This window comes from Oryzias latipes, chromosome 4, assembly GCF_053564925.1.
Source record: "Oryzias latipes strain Hd-rR chromosome 4, Olatipes_Hd-rR_3.1".
NCBI classification, from domain to species: domain Eukaryota; kingdom Metazoa; phylum Chordata; class Actinopteri; order Beloniformes; family Adrianichthyidae; genus Oryzias; species Oryzias latipes.
Genome location: NC_136240.1, coordinates 9,092,287 through 9,104,519, shown reverse-complemented (window position 1 = coordinate 9,104,519; position 12,233 = coordinate 9,092,287). Strand labels below are relative to the sequence as shown.

General features: G+C 39.9%; 1 protein-coding gene across 3 annotated transcripts in view; it reads left to right on the top strand.

The window, feature by feature from the left end:
* slc44a5b (solute carrier family 44 member 5b) overlaps nt 1-11,839 on the top strand; it is a 33,175-nt gene extending 21,336 nt beyond the window's left edge. The window contains exons 7-22 of one of the 3 annotated variants that reach the window (XM_004067820.5): nt 158-218; nt 301-424; nt 2,521-2,604; nt 3,721-3,833; nt 3,927-4,058; nt 4,210-4,309; nt 4,384-4,476; nt 4,562-4,649; nt 6,075-6,337; nt 6,911-7,005; nt 7,140-7,243; nt 8,435-8,508; nt 8,769-8,839; nt 9,621-9,709; nt 9,781-9,865; nt 10,061-11,839. In XM_004067820.5, the coding sequence (XP_004067868.1) occupies nt 158-218; nt 301-424; nt 2,521-2,604; nt 3,721-3,833; nt 3,927-4,058; nt 4,210-4,309; nt 4,384-4,476; nt 4,562-4,649; nt 6,075-6,337; nt 6,911-7,005; nt 7,140-7,243; nt 8,435-8,508; nt 8,769-8,839; nt 9,621-9,709; nt 9,781-9,865; nt 10,061-10,149 (1,665 nt within the window). In that variant the 3' untranslated portion in view covers nt 10,150-11,839. Of the gene's footprint in view, nt 1-157; nt 219-300; nt 425-2,520; nt 2,605-3,720; nt 3,834-3,926; nt 4,059-4,209; nt 4,310-4,383; nt 4,477-4,561; nt 4,650-6,074; nt 6,338-6,910; nt 7,006-7,139; nt 7,244-8,434; nt 8,509-8,768; nt 9,320-9,620; nt 9,710-9,780; nt 9,866-10,060 lie in introns of those variants that run through there. The other 2 variants (XM_011473830.4, XM_078945731.1) reach the window with 2 other exon arrangements.
* The last annotated feature ends 394 nt before the right edge of the window (nt 11,840-12,233 follow it).

Sequence of the window (12,233 nt, the reverse complement as noted above, 5' to 3'; positions counted from 1 at the left end):
GATGATGCCGTTTTTGGCACAAAATCCCCTAACTTGGGTCGTATTTTAGGACCTAGTGGCAGGAGTTCATTAGACACTCATCTCTGAGTTGTGGGCGTCCAACAAAAATCTCTTGGTTTCAACCATTTACAGTCGGTCTCTTGTGTTTCCATCGTAGTCGGTCGGAGAGGTCATGCGAGATGAAGACTGTCCGTCAATGATTGTGCCCAGCAGGCCGTGTAAGAGAATCTGCTTTTTGTGCAACACACAATAAGCTGTTTGCCTCACAAACTCCTAAACCCAACAAAAAATGTGTTTTAGTTCTTCAGCGGTGCTTCCCTGATTTCAGTAGAAGAAATGGGGTTTGGACTGTGGCCAATCAGACCGTCTTCAAAGACGGAGACAACAACAGGAGAAGCATCAACGACCTCAAAGAGGCGGCCAGGTGAGAGCAGCCGAGTTGGACTGATGTTTAGACACTCGAGTCGGCCCTGCCAATAAAGAGCAAAACACTCCATTTTAATTATTAATCTGAAAGGGGTATTATTTTAAAATGGATGGATTTTAAGCAGGGATGCTGAAAAGCAATCAAAATAACCAAAACTGTGTCAGTTTAACTCCAGGGTCATGTCTTTTTTCCAGATCATACAGTAGGTTCAAGTTCAGGTGTTCTTTTATGTTATGAGAGAGCTTCGCATTCCCACACTTTAAAATAGTGTCTTCATTTAAAACAATGATCTGACATTTTAAATAAATCTAGATCCTTATGGATGATATTTGAATTTTCAAAGATTTTTGAGAGAAGCTCAAAAATGATTTATGATGAATGATTTATTTTAGTTTTCATTTCCAAATAAAATCTATTTAGATTAAGATGTTAGTTTGAAAACGTTTGTTTTTTATTCCTCCACATTTACTTTTCTTCATAAACAGGATTGGGAAAAGATAAAAAACATTTATTTACCTTCCTTATTTACCCCCTTTGTCCCGATTTTGACAAAGGAATATGCTGCCCCCTGGTGGTGCATTGATGTAAAGTCTGCTTTTTTATTTTTATACTTTTTTTCCAGTCCTGTTCTTAATTTTACTTGTTTTCTATTGTAAAAATCAGAAAAGTGAGCCTTTCATGTGATCTCTGCTTTAATTTGTCATCAATATAGAATTTTAGGTTGGATTAGATTTAAAGTTGTCTTTAAGAATGCAGTCTTTGTCTCTATGATAAAGAGTATGCAGAAATTAGGATTGAATTAAATGTTTTTTATTACTTGGCTCTGTATCTTTTGTCACATCCATTAACTGTAACAGAAAGCATCACAATTCAAGTTTAGTTCAGAAAAAGAGAAAAATGCACTTCAGAATTTTACAGGGAATCTTGACACCTGTTAAAGGATCATCGTGTTAATTCCTATTTTGAAAATTTTGTTTTTGTGTGTATTTCTTCAACAAAAGTCTGGGTTTGAAACCAGCGTTTTTGACTGAGAAGCTGCGTTTACACAGAACGCATTTCGCGCGGCAAATTCGAGTCGGCCTCCTCTCTTTCATCGCGCAGCGAGTTCTTTGCTGGCCACCAGTCCAAAAATGTGAAGATCTTATTTACAATGCATGGAAGACACAGACGATGTTGAGAGATCCGGTTTATTTATCATGAAGAGCTCTACAAAAGCAACAGTAATCACGTCTCTGGAGACTCTCCCGGTACAGTGAGCTTCTCTCCTGCTGCTGTGTCTGAAAGACGGTCTTTCCATCTCACTTTGACGAGTTTGAAGGCTTGCTGTCCCGCATTAACCAGAGAAGGAAAAACAAAAAACAAGAATACAATCAGGGGATCTTTATTATTGCCTTGATCCAAACCAGAGAATATAAAGTTCAGGAGGCCTGAGCAGGCTGCCTCCCACAGTGGGTCTCTGTCTGACTGCCAGCTCACCCCCCCCCCCCCCCCCCCCCCCCGCGGGAGCCGCATAGTGATGTGGATCGCTCCAGCTCCATGGGCCCTGTGACAGATTGTCCAGGCTGGGACACCCTGGACAGTCTGTCACAGCTCCATGTGCCCTGTGACAGACTGTAGGTGGTATCCGCCTTCGCTCAACAGAAGCCAGGACGGGTTCCTGAAACCCCGCTGCCCCGAAAAGGAAACAACGGCTTAAGAAAATGGATGGAAGTTCAGGATGAGAACTATAGGACCGATCTACCAGTCCCTGACTGGTTGACACGACGCGGCCACCTCCCCAGAGTTAATATTTTTTACTTTTACCCGCCGCAGCATGCCACTCAAATCACGCTGCTGCCAGACCTTTCAGCTGCAGGACCTCAGATCGCATCTGTACCATGGACTTAACATTGAAACTCGCCCCCTCTACCGTGTAAATCGTGTTCGGTGTGAACGCAGCTCAATAAAGAAAAGAATTATTGATGTAGTTCCATCCTGAGCACACAGGAGGCGCTGTCATTAAAGGGATGCAGAAATCCCGGGAAGCTGCTCTGGTGGAGGCTGTTAACTCGTCTTCCTCTTCATTCTTTTCTCCTCCACTTGCTCCACCACAGAAGCATCGCCAGCCTGTTGAATGTCAGAGAAGTGAGCACGCAGATGATGGAAGATTATGCAAGCTCCTGGAAGTGGATCCTCATGTAAGCAGGCCTTGAACCTTTTAGCACTTTCAGTCACTCATCGGTGCTTATTTTACTTTGGGTTAGAAGTTTTGGTGTTATTTTTCATATATCCTCATTTCATGTGGGATTTGTACGCCTAATTTTTGGTTCATAAAGTTTGGTAAGTGATGCATTTTAAACTTATTTCAGATAAATGAAGACACTTGTTTGTCAAAAACTCTCTGCTAAAATGAAGTTCGACTCAAACTAAATTGAGTTGCTTAGAAAACCTTTCTAGCATCAATCTCCTGATGTGAGCTTTTTTCCCCTTCGAGGATCCGCTCAGCCGCTGTCAGGATTCCTGGACTTTTCCGCTCGGATCGACACGGATGCTCTTGTGCTGACTTTGCTGTCTGTGTTGAGTTTTTGCTTGAAATCCCCACAGCAAGAGCAGAACAGCTGACTGACGCGTCTGCTGTTGCTGCATCTTTCCCGAGCGTTAGCCGGACTGCTGTGAACCCGGAGGCCGACGCCTCGTTTATGCTTTCAGGTCACAGTGAAAGAGCGATGTCTTTACTTTAGCTTCTCCAGAAGCCGTGTTCTTCAAAAAACAAACCGCATAGACAGTTTGTTTTTATGCATTCGTTGTGCATCAAAATTGCAGCAGGTGGAGTGAGCTGATGGTGGTCGTAGACGATTTAAACCAAATAGACGTACGGGTGGGGTGGAAAACTGCCCGTCTGCTCTGGTTCCATCATTGGATGAATTTTTCTTTATAAAACTCAAAATAAAACAGCAGAGTTGCTCTTTGCTGAGGCTTCCAAAAACTTAATGTTCAGGAAATAAAATACAAGATAAATTAATAAAAATAGAATAAACTCCAAAAAAAATCTTGAATAGCCTGCCTTCAAATGATGCACAAATTAAACCCAAGTAACAAACTGTCAATTTTAGTTTGAGACAAAAAGGAGTTCTTGAAAAATGAACGTTAGTTCAGTTCGTTTATTGTAAAAAAAGACTAAGCAGAAACAGAAATCATCTTAGGGATTAAAAACTCCAACATCACTGCCAAAAGGTGTTTCTGTTCTCATCATGTGTGATGCAGAAACCCCCAGAATCTGCTGCTTCCTTTCAATGTTGTTGTTTCTGCTGCAGAGGTCTGGCTCTCGCCACCATGGTCAGTCTGCTCTTCATCCTTCTTCTTCGCTTCACTGCGTTTCTGATGGTGTGGACCATCATTTTTTGTGTCATCTCTGCTGTTGGTTACGGTGAGTGTGAATACTTCCTGTTTTGGCCCTGACAGCGGAGGGGGTCTTTTTTTGTACTCACCATGGCTCTGGTGCATGTCGTCGTTCCCTCAGGCATCTGGCTTTGTTACTGGGAGTACAGCGCTCTGAGCAGAAGGTCGGAGGCCAACGTCATCATCTCTGAAAGCGGCTTCAACACAGATCTCAGCGTTTACCTTCAGCGCAGCCAAACATGGCTCATCTTCAGTGGGTTTTCACTCAGCTTTTTTCATCCGCAGCTCCACTGGAGCAGTTATAATTAGTAGTTGGTGTTTTTTTTTCTTCCAAATGCTTTGCTCCTAAAAAGATTTCAAAGGCAGATGAAAGGTTTCTGATATAAATATGTTTCTGGTTGCAGTGATCCTGCTTTGCATGGCTGAGGTTGTCTTCGTGATGGTGCTGATATTTCTGAGGTCCAGGCTGAGCATCACCATCGCTCTTTTAAAAGAGGGAAGCCAGTAAGTGTCCAGAGCGTCTGTCTTCAGCCAGCTATGATTCTGTTTAATAGAACCACCTCCCATGACTATTTTAGGGCTATCGGCTGCATCACGTCCACCCTCTTCTACCCTCTGGTGACCTTCTTCTTTCTGGCCGTCTGCGTCTCTTATGCTGCGGTTACAGCAGTGTATCCTTCCTTCTGCTTAATTGATCAACCACTCTTGAGTTCAGCAGATGTGCCGTCATGTCGGCCTTAACCGGTTTGTCTTCAGCTTCTTAGCCTCTTCGGGGAATGCCGTCTATAAGGTGGTTGCCGCTGATGAGCGATGCATGTATGCAAACTTCACCTGCAATCCAAAGGTTTGACTCAAACGCTGTAGAAATATTTCTTATGTTTGTTTAGACAAACTTTTGCTGTTCCACTCAAAGTACTTTTCTGGAAATTCTCGAAAAGATTTCTCCTGAAATGAAATGTGAATGACCTTACTGCTTAAAAACATAAAAACTGCTAAATAATATGTTTATTCCACAAAAAAATGTGTTATTTAAAGTGAAATTAAAAGCAGAAGCATCAGATGAAGAGGGATGATTTTGTAGCTTTTAGACACTTTTTTTCATTTATGTCCTAAAAGTCTTTGCTTATTGTGTTTTTACAGCTTTTATTGGGAATTGTGAATCATTTGTACTTCAAATTTTAACCTTAGTACTTTAGAGCAGTGGTCCTCAAACCCACAGACCAAAACCATTTCTAATTTGATTTTGAAGGAGGTGTTTTTTTGGGAAAAAACACAGGATTCTCTCCATCACATCTGACTCATGCATGTCAAGTTGCTCGGTCACGTGTTAAAAATCCATCCACTACTTTCTTAAAGCGGCTGCGTCAACCGCTAAACTGAAAGCCCTAAGCCAGCAAAGTTAACAAAAACAAAGGTATTTGGCAGAAAAGATCCAGAGAGGAAACACAAGAAAAGCCCTTGGCTTCAAAATAAAAGAAAGCGTATTTAACAGACAAAAACCAGGAGTCTTTATTACAAATAAGGATTTATTATGAGAATTGTTCCCACTGACCATAATAATAACCGGCTGTCTAATGTTTCCAGGATGCTGCTAATAAAGCTGTTCAAACAGTGGATTCATCTTTATTATTACGTTTAGAGTTTATTACAGTTTTAGAGATCGTTTTTGTGTATGTATCTATTAAAAGTCAGATGAGGAGGAAGTTGGCGTCTTATTTTTTTTTAAGTTTCTACTTTGGCAGTCATAGATTAAGGGAAAATCTAGATCACATTTTAATGGTTCCTGCAGGAATCTAGCGTATTAAGACATTTTAACTGCAGATATTTTACAGAGGATGAAGATAAACTTCAGCCTCAAAAGTCAAGGGAATTTGAAGGCTAAAGAAATCAGATGCCAACTTCAGTCTCGAACAAGTCGGCCTGTAAAAAAAAAAAGAAGATGTGACGTTAAACTAGTCCATGGCCTGACAAAGGTTGGAGACCACGGATCTAAAGTTTATCTTCAGGGTCCGTTCCAGCCTCTCAGCCAAACTGTAGACGTCAACCGTGAAAGTAGAACCAACGTTTTATGCTCCAGCCTTTTTTCTATTGTTGGGTGTCAGACTGATCATTTTGTGTTGAATAAACTCCTAAAATGAACCTGGAAGCTGCATTGACTGCATCTGATTGGATTATCTGCTGAAAGTCTGTCATTTGTTTTGCATTCTGTTCACATTTTGTCTCAAATTCCAGCAGCACATGTTAGTTTAAAGAAGTTTCTCTGTCTCAGAACTTCAGTCAGACCAACGTCTCCAGGGTTTGCACCGCGTCTCGGTGCCTGTTTGCCTTCTACGGTGGAGAGAGCCTGTACCACCGCTACATCCTCGTCCTCCACCTGTGTAACCTCTTCATGTTCCTCTGGCTGCTGAACTTCATCCTGGCTCTGAACCAGTGCACGCTGGCTGGAGCTTTCGCCTCCTACTACTGGGCTCTTGTGAAGCCCAGAGACGTCCCTGCCTGCCCGCTGTCCTCCTCCTTCAGCAGAGCCATACGGTGGGAAACCATGCTTTCATCTTAATGTTCATTCTGGATAATAAGACCCTGTCATTTTATGGGTAAAAAGTCTGTACGGGTTTTGGTTTGTGCTGAAAACAAAGGAATGAATTGCAGACCCATTCTCAAAATGCAGTTTTTGGTGTTTTTAACACGTTCTTGTAGCATTTGTCTGATGATGCAGGACAAATGGGAAGAAAATTAAACTTAAAATTACATTTCTGAGTTTTTCTTTATTTTAATTGTTGTGAATCAGGAGTAAACGAAAAATGCTGTTTAAAAAAAGATCATATTTTTGACGCAGAAAATGCACTGGGCAGGCGCTCTCGGTAATGGGAAGAGGGGTGGGGTTGCTATGTTAAACGGTCCTGGCCACAACTCAGAGGTGAATTTCTGATCAACTATGTCTTAGAAAACGACAATTTTTTTTTTTTGATTTTGGCTAAAAACAACATAAACATCATTAAAAGTCCACTGGGAACGCTTTAGATGAAAATATGATTGGAGTGGGACTTTAAAAGAAAATATTTTGTTTTTTGAAAGGTTTTGATTGCTCATTTTTCTGCTTTCCAGGTATCACACAGGATCTCTGGCCTTTGGCTCTCTAATCCTCGCTTTAACACAGATGGTTCGAGTCGTTCTGGAATACTTGGACTACAGACTGAAAGGTGAGTCTGGGACTCTTTAGGCTTGAGCCTGTTCTTCTTTTTCTGCAGCTACTTCTTGATTTTTCCTAAAAATAAAAAAATAAACATTTCATGATGTTTCAACATTTCAAATGATGTTCCTGTTATTGTTCCAGGTTCTCAAAATGGCTGCGCTCGGTTCTTGATTTGCTGCCTCAAATCTTGTTTCTGGTGCCTGGAGCATTTCATCCGGTTTCTGAACAGGAATGCATACATTATGGTGAGATTCTTCACCTGTTACTTTTTCATGTAGTTGGCGTCTGAGGTAGACTGTGGATCATTACGTAGGCGGCGGTCCAGTTCATAAATTAAAATCAAGTATTCACAGATCGAATCTCAATTTTTACTTCGCATAACTGATCAAATTGATCATTATTATTTTTTTTAGATGTTGAATATTTTTGAAACAAAATTATTTCTTTTTAGAACTTGCTGCAATGAACAGAACTTTAGTCTCAAAGTTTACAACACATTTGTCAAACGCAAGGCCCGGGGGCAAAATGTGGCCCGCCATGTCATTTTATGTGGCCCACGACAGCATAAAAGTTTTTAATTTCTTAAAATAAAATGTTTCTTTAGTTGATTACATATTATTTATGTCGAGCCTCCTGCAGGTCTTAAGTGTGTATGTAGAGAAATTGTTGTCATCAAACCATCAGTTGGATCCATGGCTGTGTGCAGCCTTTTTTTGCAAAATGTTACACGTGTAATACATGTTCTTTCTAGCTCAGTTTTATGTTATTTTACTTTGTCCAGTTTGATCCTTCATTAATGGAGTTATGTGGGTTTTCATAAGCGGACAAAATTTAAAAGGATTTATGCTAGAGTAACAAGTCAACACATGTTTTCTATGCAGCTGTAATTGTCACTTTGAAAAGTTATAATAAATGAATAATTCGTTTTTTAACATTAATTAGTAGTTACATTTATTTTTCATTACATTTAGTTACATGTATAAGTTAAATCTGGCCCTTTGAGGACAGCCACTATGCTGATGTGGCCCTCAGTGAAAATGAGTTTGACACCCCTGGTTTACAAAAAAACACTTAATGCTTTTACTTTGAAAATGAGAACATTCACCGACACTTTATTTTGAACTCTTTTTTTTTTATTTACATTCGGCACATTAGGCTTTAGTTTATTTACTTCAAATCAAATATTTTTTTTGCATTTATAAAGTGGTAATTACGTGGCCTGCCTGACATGAATTTGACTAAACTCTCACATATTTATAAAGATAAGGGATCAGTGATCTCATATGTAACAAATATTCACCCTCATACTTTTGGAAACAGATTTCTGAATATATAGAAACTCGTTCCACCCCTCAGATTGTATCATTGTTAGAAAAGCGTGTTTGACTTCACCAAGCTAAATGTTGAATTTTTCGTCTGCTTTCTTCTCCCCAAAGATAGCAATATATGGAAAGAACTTCTGCACTTCTTCTAAGGAGGCTTTCTCGCTCTTGATGAGGAACGTTGTTCGGTGAGAGTCACTTTCCCTGCAAACTCAAATCTGTTTTATTCTAACTTTTTCTTGGTAAACTTCACACAGGATATGATTCTTGATGAAAACAGGACTCTTGCTAACACATTTATGTTAAATCTAAGCCTAGTGTCTTCGTTTTATCACTGAGCATCCCATTCAGCTGATGTGGACTAGGACCTTCTCTGGGTCTACGTCACAGTGCATGATGGTGTCCTTTCTGTTTTCCAACTTTCTGGGTTTTTCCTTTCTCTGCAAAGAGTGGTTGTTTTGGACAAAGTCACAGACTTTCTGCTTTTCTTGGGAAAACTGCTCATTTCAGGAGGACTTGGTGAGTTTTTCATAGTTTGCTGTTGCTGTCGGGTGAGTGTTTACAGTGGCCCTGAATTCCAAATCACATCAGGACATATTCAAGATCACGACGACGATGTAAAAAACAACAAATGTTTTAAAAAAAATTTCTTTAAGCAGAGGCTAAAAAAAAATCTTCTAACTGAAGATACCACCATGCACAATAACTTCTGCTTGAAAAGGTCAAAAAATGTCATCATCCAATCACTGATGTACCTTTTCCAGTTACCTATTTGTTTTCCAAATTTTTATTTTTTACATTTCTGTTTCTGGAACTTTATTTTCTTTTTTTTCTTTTTTTTTTTACTTGTTTTCTGAGTTCACTCTTTTTTTTATCTTAAGCATTGAAGATGGTAATTGTATTTATTATTTTGTATTGTTTTAGTTGTTTTTTGTTTTTTTTTAAATAAATCTTAATCTAAATAAAATGTTGTATAAGTTTTCCCCGGCTTTTATTGTTGTGATCTTTAATATGTTTTTGCATTGAGTGATTTGTTGATGTGATTTGCACTTAAGGGCCACTATAGTTTTTGGCTTATAAACGCTTGTAAAGGCACATCCTCTTTTGTGTAACTGCACTGACATCTAGTGGCCACGTTGGAGAAGACAGCTATATCTGTTTTTCATGCATGTTCTTCTTATTTATCGTCTTTAAATATTATTTCTAAGCTTTCTGCCATAAAATACATCTATGTCTATCAATTTCTTTATAATTAATTTAAAAAATGCAAATATTTGTGCTCTTCTTGTTGTCTTTTCAGGTGTTCTTGCTTTTTTCTTCTTCTCAAGAAGAATCCCGTTTTTACAAGAAGAGGTGCCAGTTCTGCATCACATTTGGGTCCCTCTTTTGGTAAGAAGATAAAACTCAATTCAATAAGCCTCTTCATTTGGATGCTGACTGATTTGCTCTGATTCCTGCAGACGGTGACATTTGGCTCCTATGTGATTGCAAATGCCTTTTTTAATGTCTATGCCATCTGTGTGGACACACTGTTCCTGTGCTTTTGTGAGTACGACACTCCACCTTCAAACCAAACTACAGATATCAGGCACTGCTGTTACAGTAGAACCTGTAGAACAAAAAAATACTGCAGTCTGCAGTATTTTTTAGAAAGGCTCACTTCTCTCTGCCTCTTCTGTGCTGTTCTGTCTTTCTCTTTTTTTCTTTTTCTGTCTGCTCCTCCTTTCCTGGTGGCCTCAGGTGAAGACTTGGAGAGGAATGACGGTTCTTCATCCAGACCCTACTACATGTCTTCAGGTCTGCATGAGATCCTGCACAAAGAGGAGTAGCGTATCAAACCGTGTTCTTCCTCCTGAGCTTGGCAAGTTTCCTGAATTCAGTTTCTGACTCTCGTCGGCACATCTGCTCTGGACGTCTGAGTGTTTTAGGGCTATACACAGAGACTGAACCAGTCTCAGCTTGGTCGGGATGACGCAGACATGGTGGGACATGTTTTCCCTTCAGGTCCTCCCAGAACAGATGAGAAGAACCCGACTTCCTCTCCTGAGCCATTTCATTTACCGTTTTTTCAGCTGTTTAGTTCCAGTTTTTTTATTTCTTCTCTGCGTTTTCTGCAGACCTCTGCCTTACTGAGAGGTGAATCCACAATGCACAAACCCAGAAACCTTTGAACCCAGACAAGTATGAGGACCTTAAAATGTACAGATTCTACTACTAGACACTAGCATGAAGGGAATCTTTCTTATTGCACTTTGATCCTTTAGAGCAAAATCCTATTTTTGATGGATTTTGTCCTACAGAAAAAGAAGGGCATGATTTATGTCTTCTGTATGGTTCGAGTATATCGCTGGTCTCCTTCCCTGTGATGTTCTCACACAAACACGCAGATTCAACACAATTTGGTAAATTCTGCTCTTCGATAATCATTAGTTACTCCTCTTCCACTGTGTTGCCATTTCAGGGTTTCCATCGCACACATGTTTGTAACCGAGGCTTAACTTTGTGGGAGGTCAAGACTGAAAAACACAATTTAAGGTTTTTATTAAATTCCAGACTTTTTCCTGAGGATTTTAAGGAAATGTCTGAAAACGGCTACTAGTTTCTGTGCCTAGATGTGAAAGAAATGCAACACTCTCAAAGTCTCACTCCGATCATCTTTTGTTATCTTTTCAAAGTCCCCAGTGGTCTTTTAATTATGATGATGCCTTTTTTAGCTAAAATCTAAAAACCTGTGTTGTTTTCTAGGACATAGTTTCTGCAGAGCGTCAGAAATTCATCTCCAAATTGTCGGCGGGACCTTTCCCTCCCTGTTGCGGAGAGCTCTCTGTTTACACTCTCTCCCATTAGCGTCCTTGGGCAAGACACTGAACCCCACCTTGCCTCTGGTGGTATGCGGGCCCCTGTGTTTGGCAGCGGAGCCGCCACCAGTGTGTGAATGGGTCTGTGACTGTAAAGCGCTTTGTCCTTGTAAGTAGAAAAGCGCTATATAAGTATACGCCATTTACCATTTACCTTACAGCCCATCGGTGGATGTGTCAGAATGGAGCACAGCGGGGTTCTTGTGGCCCCACCCAACGTATTTTCTAAATCACAAATACGATCAAACTGCATTTTTTCATCTGCTCCTGATTCACACTGATTTGAGCAAAGATATACTCAGAAATGTCATTTGAATGTGAATTTTCTTTATGTCCTCCCTCGTCTGAAAAAAATCCCACAAGAACTTGTTAAAAACACCACTTTTATCGGAGTGGGTCTTTCAGAAACCTATTTTCATCCTGACTGATCCTCAACCCAACACCAGGAACTTTTCAGATACAGTTTGTAAAAGGATGTCAAAGCCATTTTTGGTATTTTTTTCCTATTAAACGGTGCAGATGTATAACTGTTTTAATCCCCCAAACACTTGTGTGTTTGGAGGTGATTAGTCTTCTTTTTGTACAGAACAAGTGATTTTAATCAGTGGATCAAACAAAAGTGTCATTTCTTTTTGAATAAATATAAAAGGTTGAAGTGTTATTCTGCTTCTTTTTCTAGACTTTTTTCTTCAAAAACCAAAATCCTAAAGAAAAATCTCTGAGTATGTCTTGGTCTATTGAATAATTCTGTTTATAGTGCAGATGTCATGGATGGATGAAACCTCTGAGAGCAGGTCCTCCTGTGAAGTCATGAACTTCTGAAAGTGGGGAATTCATTTGAATCCAAAGCTTTTCTGCCAAGAAAATAGAAAAATCCTGCAGTTATATTATTGTTCAGCTGTGCGTAACATAAGTAGGGGATAGTGCTGGACAAGGTGTCCACGATGTTGCATTGGACAGTTCAGGCTTTCACGCCGTCCGTTAATTTCTCATAATGCACATTTTGTCTGCCATTATCCCTTACTTAATCCATACCCAGCAGCCAATTAGAATTG